The sequence below is a fragment of the Sarcophilus harrisii genome, chromosome 3 (genome assembly GCF_902635505.1).
Source record: "Sarcophilus harrisii chromosome 3, mSarHar1.11, whole genome shotgun sequence".
In the NCBI taxonomy this organism is placed as follows: domain Eukaryota; kingdom Metazoa; phylum Chordata; class Mammalia; order Dasyuromorphia; family Dasyuridae; genus Sarcophilus; species Sarcophilus harrisii.
In genome coordinates this window covers 189,963,391-189,984,961 of record NC_045428.1, presented here as the reverse complement: position 1 = coordinate 189,984,961, position 21,571 = coordinate 189,963,391, and the positions used below count along the sequence as shown (strand labels likewise).

General features: G+C 32.6%; 1 protein-coding gene across 4 annotated transcripts in view; it reads left to right on the top strand.

The window, feature by feature from the left end:
• CRYBG3 (crystallin beta-gamma domain containing 3) overlaps positions 1-21,571 on the top strand; it is a 124,133-nt gene that overhangs the window by 75,678 nt on the left and 26,884 nt on the right. For 2 of the 4 annotated variants that reach the window (XM_031958881.1, XM_031958879.1), the window contains 7 exons: positions 1,035-1,149; positions 4,361-4,396; positions 8,708-8,841; positions 9,961-10,087; positions 16,316-16,458; positions 16,548-16,674; positions 17,726-17,758. In XM_031958881.1, coding sequence (XP_031814741.1) covers positions 1,035-1,149; positions 4,361-4,396; positions 8,708-8,841; positions 9,961-10,087; positions 16,316-16,458; positions 16,548-16,674; positions 17,726-17,758 — 715 coding nt within the window. Of the gene's footprint in view, positions 1-1,034; positions 1,150-3,228; positions 4,327-4,360; positions 4,397-8,707; positions 8,842-9,960; positions 10,088-11,382; positions 11,538-16,315; positions 16,459-16,547; positions 16,675-17,725; positions 17,759-21,571 lie in introns of those variants that run through there. The other 2 variants (XM_031958882.1, XM_031958883.1) reach the window with 2 other exon arrangements.

Genomic DNA, 21,571 nt, shown 5'->3' with positions numbered 1-21,571 from the left:
ATATAAATGTTAATGTATATAGACATGTTGGTTACTACTATGTACTTAAATTGGGAGTGGTTTTATTGGTATCTGTGCCTGATTAACTCCCATTTCAGATAATGTTGATTCTCTTTTTTAGATTTTCTTTTTTAGAGGATGTTATCTATTAATAAATTATAACTTTTAAAATTATATACATACACATCAGAAGTAATGGAGTAAGGAACCTATCTCTCTCCATTATGTAGAGTTCTTTCCATGTGTCAGATACAGTTCTGTTAGACTGGATTCAAGTAGGTAAAGATAGTAATCTTGTAGAAAATAATCAGCATTGTAAGAAGTGATCAGAACCAGCTGATGGTTCTTACATGATCTTTTTTTCATCCAGTGAGATTATGAGAGGGCTGGATTAATAGCCATGCCCATTTGATATCATACCTGCCTCAGTATAGAAAACTGATGCTTTAGGGTGACCATGCTGAAAAGTCTATCACTTAATTGTCTTAATTTTCAACTCCTGTGTATCATGTGATAAGTTCTCTCATGTAGTCGTGCAATGAATTTTATGTGATTCAAAGCTGAGCACTGATGAAATGTAAGTTAATGGCAAACCTAATGAAGAAATTAGATGACTATCTTAAAGTTGTTTGATTTAGTGTAATAATTATATTGTTTAGTTACACTCCTTTTGCCCCTAGGTTATAGGTTCTTGATAAATACTTTTTTTTATTGATTGATGGCTCTTAAGGGATTAGAATTAAAAACTTTTGAGATATAAATGTTAATGCTAAAATTTTAATAATTGGTTTTTGTGAGGTGTTTTAAACTTAGTCCAACACACCCCTAAATTAGTTTATTAATTAATTCCTACATTTACAATCATAAATGTATTATTTTATTTGAATTGGGGGGGAACCCAAAATAACAAAATTCATTTGGAGGAAGAAGAGGTCAAAAATATCAGTGGAGTCGATGAAAAAATATGAAGAAAGGGGGCCTAGTAATATCAGATCTTAGATATCACAACTAAGCATTTTTGCCTTCTCTTTTAGTTGGCTTGCCTACCCAGATGCTAATTTTAAGGGACAAGTAACAGTTCTGGAAGAAGGTCATGGACTCTTTGAGATTTCAGCATCTGAAATGAAATCACTGCATCCACTTCAAATGGTGAGCAGATTTCAAATAATAATAAATTTTCCCAAAGAGAATTTATGCCTTTTCCTCTTCCCAATTAATCAATAGTTTATATTCTTCTATTGTTTCAAAACTAAATAAGAACAGTATATAAATGGCTAGAACATTAATATTAGTAATTTGTATGTTTAAGTCCCCACTTAATGAACATATTATATGATAGTGTATTTTATCTGAAAGATAACTATCTAAATTACATGCCCCTAAATTAATTAATTTACTCAGTACCATACCAGTCAGGCTATCAGAGGACTACTGTATAGAGTAAGAAAAAAAATAATGAAATTCATCTGGAAGCACAAAAGGTCAAGAATATCAAGGGAATGAAATTTTCCAGAATATGAAAAAAGGAAGTTATCAGATCTCAAAACTATAACATGTGTGAGACTGCCTGCCATCTAGGGGAGGGAGAGAATAGAGGGAAGGGAAGAGAAAAGTTGAAACAGAAGTGATTGCAAGAGTCAATGTTGAAAAATTACTCTTGCATAGATGTTCTGTCAGTAAAAAGCTATAATAAAAAAATACTGTTTGTTGGTACTTGATAAAATGACTGATAGAATGGTTGATTGCAATCTAGGGGTTGATAAAGATCCCAGCTATTGGGGCAAGAAGTAATTCAAGATAAGCTTAAAATATATACATTCTTCAGACAAAAACAAATTATTAGAGTATGTAAGAAATTACCTGTGTCAGATCTCTATTTAGGAGAAGAATTCATGATCAAGCAAGAAAAGTTCACAAGAAATAATGAATTATTTTTATTACATAAAATTAAAAAGTTTTTGCACAAAATAAGTCAGTGCTGCTAAAATTAAACTAAAAATTGCAGTGAGTTTTCACTAATAAAGATCTCATTTCTAAAATGGAGAATTGAGCCACATTTCTAAGAAGAAAATCCATTCCCTGGTTGTTAAAGGATCAAACGATATTAAAAGGTCATTTTTAGAAATCAAATCTATCAATAGGCAAAATGTTCTCACTAATAATTTAAAAAATGCAAGTTAAAACAATTCTGAAGCACTACCTTATAACTATTAGATTGGTTAAGATGACAAAAATGACATGCACTATTGGTAGAACTGTGAACTAATCCCATCGTTTTGGAAAACAATTTGGAACTGTACCCCAAAAATTATATAAAATTGACTATAGGGGCAGGTAGGTGGTATAGTGGTTAGAGCACCAGCCCTGAAGTCAGGAGGACCTGAGTTCAAATCTTGCCTCAGACACTTGACACCTTCTAGCTGTGTGACTCTGGGCAAGTCACTTAATTCCAGTTGCCTCAGGGGAAAAAAAATCTGCCCATATCTTCACTCAGCAAAAAGATCAAAGAAAAAGTACTTAGCACAGTGTCTGGCATAATTGTGCTTAATAATTGTCTAATTGATTGATTTAAAGAGGAAAAGGATCCATATAAAAATACTGAAGTAACTCTTTTTGTTAGAGGTAAAATATTGGAAACTGAAGGGAGTGTCTAAAGAAGGTATGGTACATGAATGTGATAGGGAATAGTGAAGGGAATAGTTCCAGAAAAACCTGGGAAGACTTATATGAAAAATAAAGCGGAACCAGGAGAACATTGTAAACAATAATAGCAATGTTGTAATGATGATCATTTATGAGAGACTTAGTAACTGATCTGCCTAGTGCCCCACAATACTTCAACAATACATCTAATAGTAGTATTGCTAGGTCAAAGAGTATGCAGTTTTATAGCCCTTTGAGCATAATTCCAAATTGCCCTATAGAATGATTGAATATGTATACCACTTCACCAGTAGATCATTAGTTTCTTAATTTTCCCACATTCCCTCTAGCATCTATCATTTTCCTTTTTCTGTCTTATTAGCAAATCTGATATTGGGGTGGTAGCTCAGAGTTGTTTAATTTTCTTTAATCATTAGTGATTTAAAGAATTTTTTTCATATGCATATAGATAGCTTTGATTACTTTGTCTTAAAACTGCCTGTTCGTATTTTTTGGCCATTTACCAATTGAGGAATCACTCTTTCCATAAATTTGACTTATTTTTCTATATATTTGAAAATTGAGACCTTTCTCTTAGAAATTTGCCTAAGACTATTTTATGGAGAAGTCACAGAAGACAAACATTCCCATGGAGGAAAGAAGAAATGATAAAAGAACATTTTCAAAGTGTCTTTGAAGAATTTTGGAATTGATTGTGAGATATGGGAAACCCTGGGCCAAAACCATTCAGCAAAGAGTGTCCACACTAGAGAAGACATTGTGTTCTATGAGCAAAGCAGAAATGATAGCTCAAAAGAAATTGTGAAGTGAACAATTTAAAGCCATTTCCACTTCAGCTATTCATATGAACTATTTTGCCTGAAAAATGATAGAACTTTCTGAGCCAATGTTGGTCTGATCAGCCACAGCTGGACACATTTACTTTGACCCCAATATAGTGTTATCGTTTTGGACCTTTTGGAGAATGAAGGAGAACAACTAACTCAACCTATTTTTCAGTTTCATTGGTCTGACTCTTTGTGAACTCATTTGGGTTTTTCTTGCAAATATCCAGGAATGCTTTACCATTTCCCTTTTTCAACTCATCTTATAGATGAGGAAACTTAGGCAAATAGGGATAAGTGACTTGCCTACGATCACACAATACATGTCTGAGGCCAAATTTGAACTTGAAAAGGTAAGTTTTTCTGATTGAAAATCCAGTACTCTTTATCCACTGTGCCACCTAGCTATAGCTTTTCATGTTTGATAAAATCTATCTTTTAGTATCTTTCTTGACTCCTTTCTTTACATTTGAATTTCTGCTCAACTGTAGTCTTTCCATCAAGACTTGATAAGTGTTTTGTTTCATTATATCAGTTTTTTTTCTACATAGAATTACATTGTTTTCCCAGATAGGTTATTCTTAATTGTAAAATAATCAATATTTCTTTTGAAATATTGTATTCTAAGCCCTCTTCTCTTTGATGGCTAGAGCTGCCAAGATTTATATGAGCCTTTAATTGCAGGTAAAATTCAACATTCATGCTTGAGGCATATTAACTTCTTGCTCAATTTATAATTAAATCTTCAAGTCTTTATTAATTTCAGATTGTCATACAATTAATTTATGAATCACAGATAGTTCCTTCATATAAACTTATGTTTATAGACATGCATGTATATATTTCATTTAAAATTTTCTTTTTATCCTTAGGGTGGATTGAAGGTGGAAATGCCTATGAATTTAAGAGTAAGTATTGTCTATATTATGACTTGTAGAGAGCTTTTCTCTGTATCCCTATTTCTAGAAAGTGCCTTCCCTTCTAAGGCTATCTATCTTTCTTCTATTCTGCATAAATCCTGTTATGTACAAATTTAGGCATATATTATCGCCCTCATTAGAACATAAGCTCCTTGAAGTTATAGACTGCTTTTTTCTTTGTATCAACATTGCCTGGTAAATACAATGTCTTGGTTAAACTCGGAATTGAACAGATCTTCTGTTTCACCAGAGCTGCTTTTAATATATCCCAAAATGGCATTAATATTATTCTAGGTTGTTATACAGACAGCTAAGTTATATAGTGGACAGAATGAACCCGGAGTGAGGAAGATCACTTCAGCATCAGATAGCTACTAGCTGTGTGATCATGGGCAAATCACTTCACCCCCATCTGCTTAGTTTCCTAAGCTGTAAAATGAAGAAGACAGCATCTGCCTCCCAGGGATGTGATGAGAATAAAAAAAGACAGTTTTTAAAGCACTTTGTAAATCTCAAAACACTATACAAATATTAGCAATATTATTTTGTCATATTATTGATTCATATTCACAAACTGAGATGGATAGGATAATGGGCAGCTAAGAAGACATGTCCTTCAACTAATTAGAACCATAGTTCTGGAGTTTGAGAAGAGTTGAGACTTAGTAGTTATCCTTACAGAAATTACAGTTGTGTCCATGACAAGTAGATTAGCTCTCTTAAGAAATCCAGTGTGAAAAATGAAGATCAGAGGACTGAAGACAAGATCACATTTCTAAAATAGAATGAGAAATGGAAATGAGAGGTGTAACTGAAGAGTTTGGAAGAGAAATAAGATCTAAATAGAATGGTATAAAATAAAAATTATATCTTAAGGAGGAAATACCTATTGTTGTTCTAAGATTAAAAAAAAAGAAGCAAGTTATTGGAAGTTTGAGATATGGTTTTGTTTTAGGTATATCTTTTGTTAGGATGAATTAATTACAAATAAAAGTAATTTCAAGGTAAAGGAAAAGGAAGACTTTGCTTCTAATATTTTGATATATTTCTTACAATTGGTTTACTTTATAATCCCCTTAGGCATGATCCTTAGGCTTCAGCAGACACCCATATAAGTCTACATTTCATAAAAGATTTAAGAACCCCTGCCTTTAGATACTTAGCTTTTAAACCTGGAGTCATTTTTGACTGATTTTTTTTCTCCTTATAGCATCTTTCTTTCCCCCTCCTCTACTCTATCCATTTATCAAATCCTGCTCATTCTGCCTTCAAATATTTATTTTATCCATTTCTTTCCTAGCGACTATTGACTCTTATCATCTTATATCTAGACTGCTTTCTCTGCATCTAGATTATTCTTTAACTTCTTTCTAACCTGAACTTTACTAGAATAGTCTTTCTAAAACACAGCTTTGATTGTGATGCAGGTATGATCACATCATCCTCTCTGCCTTACTCCAGTCACAAACCTTAAATGAGTGACTTCCAATATTTTCCATAAAATGAAATCCAAATTATTTAGCTAATACTTTAAAGCCACTATCATCTAACCCCAACCTCTATTCCTAATATCATCTCTCCTATTTCTTTTCTATGCATACCTTAAACTTGAGCCTTATTGAATATCTATGGCTTAAATATACCTTCATTTCCTTGCATTTGACTTATCCTCCTAATCCTTAGGTTTCTATTTATTAATATTCTACTTATTCACCAAGACTCAGTTATAATGTTACTGTCTTCATGTAGCCTTTCCTGTTGCCTTTATCAGTCCTTATCAAAAATGATTTCTTCTTTCCTTTAAATTTCCATTCTCACATACTGCCTTATATATTAGTTATTTGTATACATGTTAACTCTTCTCTTCCATTAACTCTTTTCCTAAGAATATGCCTTTAATCTATTTCCTAATTTAAGCACATTCTGTGATCTCGATTCATAATTGTTAAAGAAGTGATTTAATGGTCTTCAGGAGACTCTTATTCTTTTTACAAGAACTTTTTCATTGATCCTATCATTCTGACTGTGGACATAGCTTTTCCCTTAATTATCTTGGAGTAGGAGACTAATCTATCTAATTCTCCTGACTGAAGTGTAGAAAATTGTCTCAACCAGTAGTTTTTCATACCACTCAGCACTCTGAATCTGAGGAAACTGTTTTCATCACTTGTTAAGTCCTGTAAGACAAGAGGTATGTGAAAGAGCAGAAACTGTTTTCTGAAATTGACCATGGTCCGTTCTGTTTTTCTCATTCAACTCTTAAATAAATGCCTGAATTAAATTTAACAAATATTTATTTACTACTTACAGTAAGCAGGGTTCTCAGCTAGTTGCTAGCAGTATCAAGATAAAATGACTCAGGCTTTGCCCTTTGAAGGGGAAGCTACATCCTAATGCTAAAGACAGGACATGCACAGATCAATATCACATAAGTCAGATCAACAAACATTTATTAAATGCTTGCTATATGCTTAGGTACTGTGTTATGTATGAGGTAGGGAGTGGAAGGAAGTTTTGTGAAGGAGAGAGCCAAGACTGCAAGGAGTAGCCATACAGGAAGGCTTTGAAGAGAAGGTAAATGACTAGTTATGAAAGACGAAAGACTAAAGGTCAGGAGAACAATTAAGATGCTATTAAAATAATATAATATAGACAAATAGTAACATTATTATGTAGCAGATGCTTTAGTAAAATCTGACTGATAGGATGGGGGAGGGAAGGACTGGAAAAAAAGGGTAAAGTTAAAGATGTATCTGAAGTTTATGAACCTGGATGATTAGGAGATCCTCCACAAAAATTAGGGAAGTTCATGGGAAAGGTAAAAAATAAGGTATTTAATTTTGTATAAATTGAGTTGCTGAAATGATTAGTATATTCATGTATATAGATATGTAGCTTGTAGTAGATGAATTGGATAAAAGAGAAGAAAGATTAGATTATAAACTTGAAATTAGTTTCTTAATAATTTGTCTTATTCCCTTTCTATTTTTGTGAGTTTTTTTTTATTTTAAGATGGTACAAATAGAGGGAAAATTTCACATAGTTTACTCTCCTCTGAGTAGTATAGTCAAAAGGACACTGGAATTGGAAAGAACCAGAGTTCAAATCCTGCTTTGGTTACTTGGATTTCTTTGAGCCCCATTTTATTCATTACTTAAACATAAATGAGGCTTTTAAGCACTAATTAGGGGAAATTATACAAAAGTATACAAAAATGAAACCAATTTTGTTCTCAGTGAGCCTTAGTTTCTACATCTGTAAAATAATCAACCCACTAATTGGGTTGCTTTGTAGATCAGATGAAATTATTTACCTAAAGTGTTTTGCAAATCTTAAAGCATTACAGAAACATAAGCTATTACTGTTTCCAGTAAAATTCAGCATAAGGTACAATCTCTTTTCTAAGTTCCATCCAAATAATCTTATCTTCTAAAGTTCTTGACTTACAAAGTAGGGCTAGTGCTTTCCCTGCAATACATTGTTGGAGCACTGCAATATGTAAATATAACGAAATGTTAGCTGTTTCATATAGATGTGCCTTTATGATGTGTAGTGTTCTTCTTTTCTAAAATATAATGGTTCTCTGGGAAGAGGTTTCTTGGGGGATTTCTGGAGAGGCAGCCTTAGGTTCAGTTCAAAGTAATAATCACCTCAAATGCAGCCAGCTGTTAAAAGTTCAGTCCTTTATTGTTTCTTCCAGAATATCTTGGTTAGCTTTCTTAGAGGCCTCTCTGCTTGGTTCCAAGAGCTCTTGCAGCTTGTCCTTTGCCTCTGCCAGCTTCAGCCCCCAGCTCTCTCTGAATCTTGGTTCTGAATTTCCCGAGCGCTTCCAGGCTGAGGCTCTGAATCTCACAACTGAATCCTGGCTCTCAATCTCCTCCACTGACTCCTGCTTTCTCAGTCTCCTCAACTGATTCTTTGCTGAAGCTCCAAGAGCTTCTTTATATATGATCTCTTAAAAGGTGTGAACCCAAAGGTTGACGACTCCTCTGAGAGAGTAGGATTGTGGGTTCTATGACTTGTGAATTTCCTGAACTTGTGAACTCTAATGTGTGAGCTAATGTGTGAACTCTCAAAGGTGTAAACTTAAGAACATAAGCATTGTTTCTATCAATTCTAGTGAGTTAACACTTTGTTTCAAGTTCTGGCCCATAACAATGATGGTGAATTTTGGCTTTTAAAATTCTTTTATCTTGTGGTGTTTATTATCTTTATCTTGTTTCTTTTGATTTAATGTCTCTTTAAATTTAGTAAATGTATGCCATTCTGCACATTAAATATCTCTCATTTTTGTTTAAGGTGATTATATATGATAAAACACATTTCCTTGGACAGGCCAAGGAGTTTAATGAACATGTAGATTCTGTCCCAGAGCTTTTCAGAAATGAAGAGAATTTCTTTGGAATTGCATCAATTCGTGTCATTGGTGGAGTGTGAGTAGTGAATTTACAGTATTAGTTTTGTGATTTTTCATGTCTTTATTTTACATATATTCTCATATGTATATACTGCACATGTCACCTTCCTTTATATTTCTATATAATAAATATAAATTTATTGAGAATAAGGAGGTTGTTTCATGTTTTATTTTGTATTTTTAGTGCTTAGCACAGGATGTATTGGTTGGTTGAATATAGTTTATTTTTTTAATGAAATTTCCTTTCAAATTGTAATGACTTTGTAAAATCTATTTTCACTAAATTTTTTGCACTAAATTTTTAAAAATCCCATGAAAATATTATTCCAGTTGTTATTCATGTATCATTTGCTAATTAAACACAATAAAAAAGACATTTAATAACATATTCATGAAACCCTCTATTAAATTCAAGAGATGATTTTACTTAGCTAATTTCTGTGTTGCTTACTGTTTTTATTTTTATTGGCTATTTAATTTACTTGGAGTCAGGTACTAATTTTGCTTCCTTCTAGTTTCTTGTCATCTTCAATAGTGATGCCAATATGTTTTACCAGGAAATATCTTAGAGCCCTACATTTCTTTAAAAGACATATATGATATTTTCAGGTAAAATATATTGGTATCACTATTAGAGATGACAAGACTGCAACCAATACTTCTTCCTGCAAAGCAACTCAAACTTTCCTAGTTATTTTACCTGTTCCTTCCCAAATAACAGTTTATCTTGACACTAAGTAGTATCTTTTGATTATCTTCAGATCTATTATAGAAAACCTTAAGCTTGAACCCATGGGTATAAGTGATTAAAAATAGGAATGATCTTCCAGGATTTAGTTTAGTAGTAATTGTTTCCTCGTTTTTATTTGTATTTTTTTCATAACATGATTCCCATTTGTTTTGAACATAATGGTGTCAGATCACATTTCAAAAAGAGATAGTTGTGTTGTGTGTTTACAGTTAATTCCTTGTTAAGGAAAAACTTCATGGCCCTGAAGATTATTGTTTTTAAGCTGAAAGAAAGCTAGTGTTGGTTTGTAGGTTTAGATTTGTAATAATTAAAGGTTTTTTTTTATTGTTTCCTCACTGACTCCAGCTTTTTCAACTGTGAAATTTGTGTTATATGCATGTCTAGGTGGGTTGCCTATGAAAAAGAACATTTTAAAGGCCAACAGTTTCTGCTTGAAGAGGGAGAATATGAAGACATTAGCACCTGGGAGACATTGAATAGCACTATATTGTCTTTCCGGTACTTACAAGCAGTAAGTTTTGGTTGTTTTTCTGTCTTTGTTTTCCTATTTATTTTATTGTTCATCTTTGAAAATCAGTCATAATTTTGTATAAATTAGAAAATTTTAAAATATTATTGACATCTAAGTATCGTGAAAGTGAAATGCCTAGTTCAGTATATTATTTGCCATATTGTCATGATATATTTTGAAACATATAATTATGTCTTAACAAATTGAGTATATTGCCATTGATTTCTCAGGATGCTCAGAGAGATAGATCTTATCTACCTAAGGGTTATGAGTTTATATTAATTTGTCTTAAAAACACATCATAACCGGGGCAGCTAGGTAGGACAGTGGATAGAGCACCAGCCTTGAAGTCAGGAGGACCTGAGTTCAAATCTGGTCCTCAGACACTTAACACTTCCTACCTGTGTGTGACCCTGGGTACCTCAGCAAAAAAACAAACAACAAAAAAAAAACATTTTTTGCGTTGTATATTCCTAAACATATACCTAGGAACAACTAATTAAAGCAGACTTCAAAGTGGCTATAAAACCTGCTTCTGTTAGCTATCCTTCAGGGTTTTATCTCTTTTTTAATTTGAGAAATTCCAGACTTTGCAGAAACGTAGACAAATAATGGAAGGGGTGTGTGTGTGTGTGTGTGTGTGTGTGTGTTCTTATACATTTCAGTATAAACTAGAAACTACTTTGTCTGAAAGAAATATACTGATAAATACAATTTAGAAAAATGTATCTTTTTCTTGGTGGTAGTTCTTCATCTCTTAATTGAGAACAAACTTCATTTTTGATGGATATTCTGTAGATTTTCATTGTTACACCAAGTCCAGTTTTCTGGTTTTTGAGGTTTTTTTAGATGTCTTTTTTATATCTATTTTCTAATATATTATTCCTCCTAAGGAAGGAGGGTAAACCTCCTTTTGAGGGAAAGTGAAAAAATGAGTAATTCAGGAAAAACAACTCATGTATACTTATAAGCCATTTTCTATACTCCTATGCACCACCACCCCCATCTCTCCAAAGAAAAAGGAAGTACACTGTCAGTGCTTTTTTATCTGGTCCAGAATTGTTTATTATAATTACACAGTATTCAGTTTTGTATTTTGTTTTCCATTTCCAATTCCTTGAATTATTTTATCATTTCTTATGATAAAGTAATATTCATTATATTCACATGCTACAATTATTCAGCTGTTGCTATCTGATAGACATAATACTTTATTTCTAATTCTTTTGCTTTCACAAAAAGCTCGGCTATTAATATTCTATTATATATTTGACCTTTTTTCTCTTTGAATGCAGTGGTCTCTCTAGGTCAAAGCGCATAGAACTATTACTGCTCACTTTTTTAGGAAAGTTTCTGGGATGACTGTTTCCTGGGATGACTAGCAATTTCACAACTTCACATGATGATGTTCAGTTTTTCTGTTAAAAATAAAGCAGATTTCCTCAGGATCAGATGGATTTACAAGTGATTTCTTCCAAACATTTAAAGAACAATTCCAGTACTTTATAAACTATTTGAGAAAACAAGTAAAGGAGGAGTCCTACCAAATTCCTTGTATAATATAATATGGTTTTAATATCTAAACCAGGGAGAGCAATAACAGAGAAAGTGAACAGGCTAATTTCCTTAATCGATATTGATACACAAATTTTAAATAAAATATTAGAAAATAGATTATAGCATTGCATTCCAAACATCATATGTTATGACCACAGATAAGCTTCAGATCAGGATTGCAGAGCTGGTTCAAATATTAGGAAACCTCTAAGCATAAATGGCTATATCAATAACAGAAGTCACATTATATCAACAGGTTCAGAAAAAGCTTTTAACAAAAACAGCACTCATTCAGTTAAAAACACTAGAACAATGTGTAGGAATAAATGGAATCTATCTTAAAATGATAAGTGGTAATTGACTCTTTCACTTAAAACCAACCCCATGTTACCTCCCTTTCTACATTTGTATTATAAACATTTAAAAAAAAAAAGGCAAAAGAGGACATATATGTACAAAAAAGACAATTTGTGATGGCAAAGAATTGAAATTGAGTTGATGCCCATCAATTGAAAAATGGCTGAACAGTTTGTGATATATGATTGTGATAGAATATTATTATGCTATAAGAAATGATGGGCATAATATCTTCAGAATAAACAGAATAGGGATGGAGCCAAGATGGTGGAGAGCATACATGCTTTTTTCTGAACTTCTCCATGGACCCTCAACTAACTACCAAAATCAGCCTTTGAATTAGTTCTAGACTGGCAGAATTCGCAAAATATTGGGACTGTAGCAAATTAACAGCAGAAGATAATTTCAAAGATCACCAGAAAAAGTCTATTTGGGTGGGGCATGGAAGGAGGCCAGGCACAGGACACCAGCACATGCTGTGCAGACTCCGGACTGGGTTTGGTCTCCATATGGCAGTGCAGACTCTGTGTGGTAGAGAATCTATAGGGAGGACTCTTATCACAGGACTCTATCCTGGTTGCAAGACAGTAGATCAGTAGAGAAGTTATAAAATATCTAACACAAACAAAAAAGGTATAAAGAGTGAACCCCAAAGCACAGGAGTCACACGAGACTTGGCCACACCCACCCAGCACAATACCAGCGCAGCCACTGCTGCTCCAATGCCACTTCACTAGTACCTTTAGAGGAAGCTTGGAAAACCTTCCTTGCCCTAAAAGCAGATTCCAACTTTAAAAAAAAAAAAAAAAAAAAAAAGAGTAAAAAGGTAAAGTGAACTCTAACTATAGATAGTTTCTATGGTAAAAGAGAAGAACAGATTTCAAACCCTGAGACAGCTAAAAGCAGATTGTCTCCAAATGAAGCCCCAAAGGGTGATATAATTTGGTGTCCCCATCACAGAAGGCTCTCCTAGAAAAAATTAAAAAGGATCTCAAAAGAGCTAGAACAATGGGGAAAGGAAAGGAAAACTCTGCAAAAGAGTTTGGAAAAGGCATATAACTCATTAAAAAAATAAGATTTGATAAAGTGGAAAAAGAAAACAACTCCCTGAAAAACAGAATTTGTGAAATGGAAAAGATAAAAAATTCCCAGAAAAAACAGAGAACACATAGGTGCACAGTTGCAAAGGGAAATGAACAGAATCAACAAATTAGTATATCATAATAGCAACATGGTAAGGATAATCAGCTGTGAAAAATTTAGTGCTTTGAGCAAAACAGTGATCCAAGACCATTCCAAAGGACTCAAGATGAAAACTCTAAACTTCCAAAAGGATAATGGTTAAATTCTGAGTGCAGATTAAAGCACATTGCTTTACATTTATTTTTCTTGCTCTATTTCTTTTTTTGCAATAGGGCTAACATGGAAATATATTTTGCATGTCTTCACATATATAAAGGGTATCATATTGCTTGCCTTCTCAATGGATGGGGAAGGAACTAGAAGGATGGAGAGAATTTGGAACATAATTTTTTTAAATGAATGCTAAAATATATTTTTAAAAAATAAAGCAAAGCAAAACATAGTACAAAAGATGAAACATTTATTAGCCCCGTTATTCTTACATGGGTTAAAAAAAATTTAGCTTATTATCCAGAACATCCTATAACCAGTTTTTAATTAATTTTTTTCTCTTTTAGTACTTTAAAATTGAGCTGAGTAGGAGATACCTGAAACTAAAACTCTTTAAGTTCAGTAGATGATTTGATAAACTTAACAAATATGGTATATTCTAATCCTTTACCTTAAAAATGGTGTTGTGCATATTTAACATGTATTAGTCAACCTGCCATCTGGGGGAAGGGGAAGGGGGGAAAGAAGGGGAAAAATTGGAACAAAAGGTTTTGCAATTGTTAATGCTGAAAAATTAGCCATGCATATATCTTGTAAATAAAAAGCTATAATAAAAAAAAAAAAAGAAAAAGAAAAAAATGGTGTTGTGAAAAGAACATTGTACCAGAGTCAGAAAATCCTGGGTTTAAATTTTGACTGAATGATGTTGAGGGAGTCTTTTTACATACAATAAAGTTGAATGTATAACTAAAATCCATTTTGCTTGTCTGTATTATTATCTGGTCTGCTCTCTGTTCTAGGTATTTTAAATAGTAGTTTATTTTTTCAAATACATGCAAAAGATACTTTGTAACATTCACCTTTGTAAAACCATGTGTCCTAAATTGTTCTCCTTTCCCCTTCTCTCCCCCTTCTTCAAGATAGCAAGCAATCTGATGGAGGTTAAATATGTGCAATTCTTGTAAAGCGATTTCCATATCTATCATGCTGCACAAGAAAAAAAAAAAAAAGCTAACAAACAAACAAGAAAAAGTGAAAATACTATGTTTTGACAGACATTCAGTCTCCATAGTTATCTTTCTGGATGTGGATGGCACTTTCTATCACAAGTCTTTTTGTAATTGTCTAGGTATTTTTTAAATCCTTCATTGATCCTCCCTCTCTCTTCTTTATCTTCCCCTTGTCCTTTACCCATTTTTATTCCTCTCTTTCCATTCTTTCATCCTTCCCTTTCTTCCTCTTCAATATCCCCCTAGCCATATTCATATTCCTTCCATTTTCCTTTCCAAAATTGTATGGCAGGAAAGGAAAGATTTTTTCAGTTCTTAGTCTCTGTTTGTTTTCTTTACAATGTTATTGTATACATTGTCCTGCTTTCTTTCATTTCATTTTGTCATTTAATAGAAGCCTTGTATTAACTATCGCTTCATTCTTAAAGTTCAAAAATATTTTTATATATAATACAAAACTATTGTTATCATTTGTAAACCTGTAAACATGCTTTCTACATCTTAGTCAATATTGAAATTGTTAAAACAGGAAGTCAGAGATGCCTGAAGACAGTCCCTGGAGATTTCCTTTTAAATGTTGGAAAACCGTAATAACTATTATTTGAATCCACATCTTTCTATTTTTTTCCACAAAAATAGCATAATATTTATCAAGTGCTTCACAAAAATCTAGATAAACTACACATAGCTTATCTAAATTTTAGAGTGTATGTAGAGTGTAGAGTTTACATGTGCGTGCGTACACACAGGTCTATTTTATTAATGTACCAATAACCTTGACGAAAGGAAAATAAAAATCCAGCTTGATCTCTTCTTTATATGAAGCTGTGCTAATTAATGCTGGTTCTTTGTGATCACTTTTCTCTGTTTACTAACTTTCTAACAATAAGTTCTATATTTTCCCTAGAAAGTAAATCTCACTGACCTATAGAGTACATTCTTTTTTTTTTTTTTTTTTTTCCTAAATTGGGACACATTTTTTTTTTACTCCTAAAATACTTTTGCTGCTCTGTGTGATCTTTCAAGCATCACTAACATCCTTCTCAGCATCATGAATCTGAAAAAAGCTATTGGATGTGCATGGGGAAAAGGTAGAGACAGAGAGAGAAAGAATGAAAATATCAGTGCTGTAGCTGAGGAATGATGGAGTTCGATTTGCCTTTAAATAAAGCTGTTGCCCTTATTATTGCTTGCTCAGCTAGTATATTGTTAGTATATTGTTTGATTTTTCAGAATTCTTCCTTCAATGTCTAAGGTGCATGAAAAAAGTAAAAGATAAATACTTGTAGAGTCATAGCAGATTTTCCAGAGAACTAATAATTGAGCAAAAAAAGGGTTTATAGTTAATGAGATAGAAATGAAGCATTTGGTTTTTATATTTTCATTCCTACTTTTTTGGCACACAAGAAATAATTCTTGAGCCCCCCCTCTCTTTAAAAGCTAAATTAAAAATTAAATTTATCCCCAAGACTACTAAAAATTTTAATGTAAAAATACTGTTAAATGGAAACTCTTGCCCTACCATTTTTCCTTTACTCCTCACCTGAAGCATGCATATACATAATACACATCTAGTTCCAACCATACCTATATAAAAATCCTTTCCTCTAACCTTGCCCTGATGAACTCTAGAAAGCTTACTTGTTTAACTTTAGGAAAGTTATATTTGTGAGAAATTTTTCCTTACTAAAATACTATAATTAAAATAGAAAATATATCATTTGTTGGTTATAATTGTTATTTTTTTGAATATTAAAAACTGGAAGTGATTTGTATTATTCAAAGGGCCACTTGATAATAGGAATAAAAAAATAAAATACGTTTGAGGTAGAGGTCATCTTCTGCATGAAATCCCTTGTACATATATTTTATATGTTATAAAAAGTTAATTGAAAATGCACTTGTCTATAAAACACCTTAGTTGTGTTCTCCTAATTTTTTTTCTTTTTAGAATTTCATAGAATCTTCAATCACACTATTTGAGTCTGATATAGAAAACTCAAAGTATGTTACAATTATTAATCGAGATGTTCCTGATTTGGAAGAAGTTGGATTTGGTAATGAAACAAGATCAATTCATGTTAAAAGTGGAGTGTAAGTTTTTTGCAGAGTATTTTTTTATTATCAAAATTAGGCATTATCTACTTGTTGAATTTCCTAACTTTGGTTTTTTTCTTTGTTAGTTGGGTTGGCTACCAACAACGATTTTTCTGTGGAGAGCAGTATATACTAGAGAAAGGGAAATATAAGAGCTTTTTTGACTGGGGAGGATCCAACAACCAAATCATGTCAATAAGGCCGGTTAGACTGGTGAGTTAATTTTTTAATATTACCAATTGAATGCATATAACTAGGCTTATCAGTTAATTATAAATACTTCGACAATAAATATAAAGGTCTCTGATTAGTTTTGATACCCATGCTTTTGGAGTTGACCACAGTGAGGTTGTATAAAATGTAACTATAGACACCTCTAAAAGGTGGCACAGATAACTTGTTAAATGTTACTTACATGTAAACTCAGGTCTTTGGTCAGGCTGCAGAGAATTGACTATTGTTGGCATGGTCCATTTAGGAATATAAGGAGAGAAGAGGATCCTATAGGGTTCTTAACCTGATGTTAATGAATTTGTTTTTCAAATATTATGATAATTGTATTCAGCTCTGTTGCTTTTACTATGTAATCATATGTATTTTGTTTTATGCATTTAAAACATTGTTCTGAGGAGTCCATTGACTTCACCAAATTGCAAAAGATCTGTGACAGTTCAAGGGTTAGGAACCCCCACCACACATGAAGATCTCCCTGAGGATGTAGACAGTGCAGTCATTTGCCACAAGAATCATTGAGTTTGGCAGGGCAAAGCAAGGATTCCTGACTCTTTTGTGCACCATGGACTCCTTTGGCAGAGTAAATAAAACCCAAGGACTCCATCTCAGAATGTGTTTTTAAATCACAGGATTAAAAAGGAATAATATTGAAATGCAGTTTTCAAAATATTTTTTAAGTTCGTGATTGACTGGTTAAGAATCCCTGGTGTAAAATAGGCCTGAAGTATAACTTAGAAAGTTTCTGTTAGCAGTGTTACCTAGAAAGTGACTAAAATAAACTAAAACAGTAGAATCTTTATCAATACTATAAGGCATCGATAGATCTGTGGGTGACTTTAATGAATTCTTTTCCATTTCCACCCATGCATCTTTCCCTTGCTCTTTGAACTTTTTGTATTTTGGTCCCAGTGGTTCATAAAATGAACCACAAAATTAGTGTAAGCATTTTTTTAAGTATTGTATTTCAAAAAGACAATGAAGAATATGTGCATAATTTTTAAAATAATTTTTTTAAATACATTTTTTGCAGGAACCTCTTGGGATAAATGAATCTCCATATTTGGTATGTTAAAAGAAACATCATTTTTATTGAATACTTTTAAGTGCTTTGTTGTGTTTGGGACAAAAAGACCTACCCAAATTGACTACTACAGAGATCACTCATAGAAAACAGAATTATTTATTAGAATCTTGAGAAGCAGACCCCATCCTGGTCTGCGAGCAAAATTTCACAGCAGGATAGGGCCAGAGCCTTGAAAATGCTTACAGCTTTTATACATTTCAGACAAAGAACCTGCAAAATCCCACCCTCTATATGTTGTGATTGACCACATAAATCTACTGTTCCCCTAGTTGATCAGTGGAATGTAGTAGACAAGATGATATACAGCTTCTTCGGCCACATAGTCCAGGCCTTATCTAAAATCATGTGACTCCGGAGAAGCCGAAACTGAGGGGCTTATAAGGCCTGATCTACTTTAGAATTTGTAAGTTCTTCACCTTTTCCCACACAGTTGTAAATCTTTCTACCTTTCTGATAAGATCCCCTATTCTGATGTTTCCTATCTAATGATGATGGCATATAATACATTTGGTACATTGTAATGTAAACATTTATTTTTCAATGGCTATATTCGCTGCATTACTCACAATTCCTTTTATCTTTCTCCAACAATATTAGTAAATTTGGATCCCTGCCACTATTTTTCTGCCTTCCCATACTTTCCTTTGGGTCACTTTTTTATTCATACTATTTTTTTGGTGAAATTTCCTTGCTTAATCTGTTAAGTGTAAAATTGTTTCTGAAACCACATTTCTTCTTAAAAATAATACTGTAATTTCTATCTTTCTTATTTCTACTCTCAGTGTCAAAACTTAATAAGAATAATGTCATTATTCAGAAACATTACATCAAAATCACAGTATGATATCAAACAATGTATAAAAATGAGGTCTCATTATATTTGACTTAAAAGTTTCCAGGAATTATCTTACACTAGTGTTCATTTGGTACTTCAATAAGTAACTTTGATTTTGTCCATTATTGCTCCTTGTGACACCAAATTCTTCTCAGTGATGAACGATATGTGGTTACAGTATAATTTCCCCCCTACATATTGTCCTTAGTATACTTAGCATATGGTTTTAGTTTTTTAGGTATATTTGTAAAAAGATTCTACTTTTATAAACTCAGTTTTAACTGTGCAACTTTGTCATTTTAATGTCCATCTCATTTTCTTTTCTTCTTCTTTTTCCATATTGATTTGTAAATAGTAAACTGTAGAGTAAGGGCTAGCTCTCTGGGGAGCTTCAGGGTCAGCCAGAGTCAGGACAAAACAAAGTTCCTTGGTCTTTAGGGGGAGAAGTTAAGGAGAGATGCAAACTGCCACAAGGCTTGCCAAAGATCTCTCCTGGATTCTGGAGTCCAGCGTCACCAGCCTCCCTTCTCCTCCTCCTCCTGCCACCAAGTAACTCTGTCCCTCCTTCCCCCTCTAATCCTTGCCTACAATTATCTTAAAACCAAACATTCAGCAAGCACCAATGGTGAGAATAGCCATTTATCCAAACATATGCTAATAGAGTCATTGTCTCACATCGAATAGGTAATTAGCCTTAAGTGCTCAGTTGTCTGATTCAAGCATACCTTTTTGGAGTTTCAGCCCTCTACAGTAAACTATAAAGAATGTGTTATTGGAAGTGTTTTAAAAGTAAAACAACTTTATGGAACTGGTCAAGGAGATAATTAGTTTCACTTGTAAAAGTTCTCTCTGTGGACTTGGAGATGCTTCCCATTTTATTGTGACAAACTCAATATGGGTGCTATTCTTTAAAAAAAAAAAAATCATTTTATAGTAGAAAAGAGAGTATAAGACAATAGATAGTTCAAGGGAGTGAGAAGAGCCAAAGGAGAGGTTTCCTTCCTTTGCCACTTTTAAAGAATAAAGCATTTCTACAATAGGGGTCTTTTAGCAAAAGTTTGTAAATTCTTTTTATTTCTTAGACATAATTCTGATAAGAGCCTTGAAATAAAAGGAAAAAAAGAAAAGAAAAAATGACATTGGTCACGTATGAAACATTCAGCACATTACAATAAATGAGTTTGAAATTAAAGTTTTTTAAATGTATGTTATAATTATTTCATATATTTATCTTAGTTTGCATCTATTATATGTCTTCTATTGTTTTTCTGCATTCTTCATGTTTTTGTTTCATCATAGTGCTATTTTATTTTTTGAACACAATTTCCTACCATTCTATAATCATTAGGCACCCACTTTGTTTCCACTTTTATACTATCACAAAAAAATGCTTCAAGAAATATCTCAATCTTTTTGGTCTTGAAAGGTGCATGTTCAAGTAGAGAGATAGTTGGGGCAAAAGACTGACCTTTTAAACTACTCGAATTATTTTCAAATAAGGGTATATTGATTTGTCCTGGGGATTTAATTTTACATGGGAAAGTACATGCTTTTTATAATATATTGTTTACATTTCTTAATTCTGTTCAGTTTGATATTTCCATTTAGAAATCTTTTTTTGTCCTCATTTTTAAAAAGTTAGCTCAGACTTAATTGAAACATTTATCTTCTAAACACAACTATGTTATTCTATTGAATACTTTTTTCCTTCCATACTTCTTTATTGTATCTTTTTGTAGCCCAAACTATATATTTCTAAATATTTTCTCATACTTACTGAAGTAGTGTGAATGAACTAAAAGCTGAACAGAATTTAGGATGATCTAGGTCTAAAGATTTCCTGGGAGAAAATAGAAAATAGAAGAAAAATTAAATCAATTAAAAAAAATTTGTTGTGGACCTTCCATACCAAGCATTCTACTAAGGATTATGAAAAACAAGGACAAAACTCACTGAAACTTCTCTCTAGTACTAGTTCTTTTTCCTGGGATGAAACAGTAAATCTCATCCCTCTGCAGTATAATGACCATTCGAATTGTGTGAATACATACACAATATACATACATACATGTAAAATTTATATATAATATTAGTACACTTACATATAATACAATTATATATTATTCATATTATAGAAATAAACATTTCTATTGTATATATAATATAATATACACATATATGGAGGAATGCATTAATAGTGAAGTCTTCCCATTCTCCACTGATAAATGGTTAAAAGATAGGAGCAGGAAGGCATATAAGAAAGAAATATATAGTATCAGTACCTATTTTAAAATGCTCCAAACTAATTATCAAACATGCAATTAAATTACTTTATAACTTTCAGTTGACAAAAACAGAAAATGCCAAATGTTGTAGGGGCTGTACTAGTTAATGGAACTACAAATTGATCTAGCCACTCTGTAAAATAATATGGAAAAAAATGACCTAAAAGCTGTTTTAAATTGGACATGCCCTTTGACCCAGCAATAACAATATGAGGCTTATATCCCCCCAGAAATGTTAACTAAACTAAGGAAGAGGAAAAGGACTCAAATGTACTTTTTTTGTTTGGCAAAGAACTGGAGATTATAAGGAAGAACTTGCCAACTGGGAACTCAGCCAATTTGGCTGAGCAAATTATAGTTTATAGAATGTAATTAGAAAATCATTGTGCTGTTTAAAAAAAAATGATGAATGGAATGATTTCTGAGAAATTCAATTGTCATTTTCAGTTTTTCTTTTGTAACCAGTACTTGATAACCACATTTGGAATATTTCTTGGCAAAGATACTAAAGTGGTTTGCCATTTTCTTTTGCAATTCATGTTACAGATGAGGAAACAGATAAAGTGACTCGGCCAGAGTCACAGAGCTAGTAAAGGTCTGAGGCAAGATTTGAACTCCAGGAAAATGAATCTTTGTAACTCCAGACCTAGTATTGGTGCCAGCTTGCTGCCC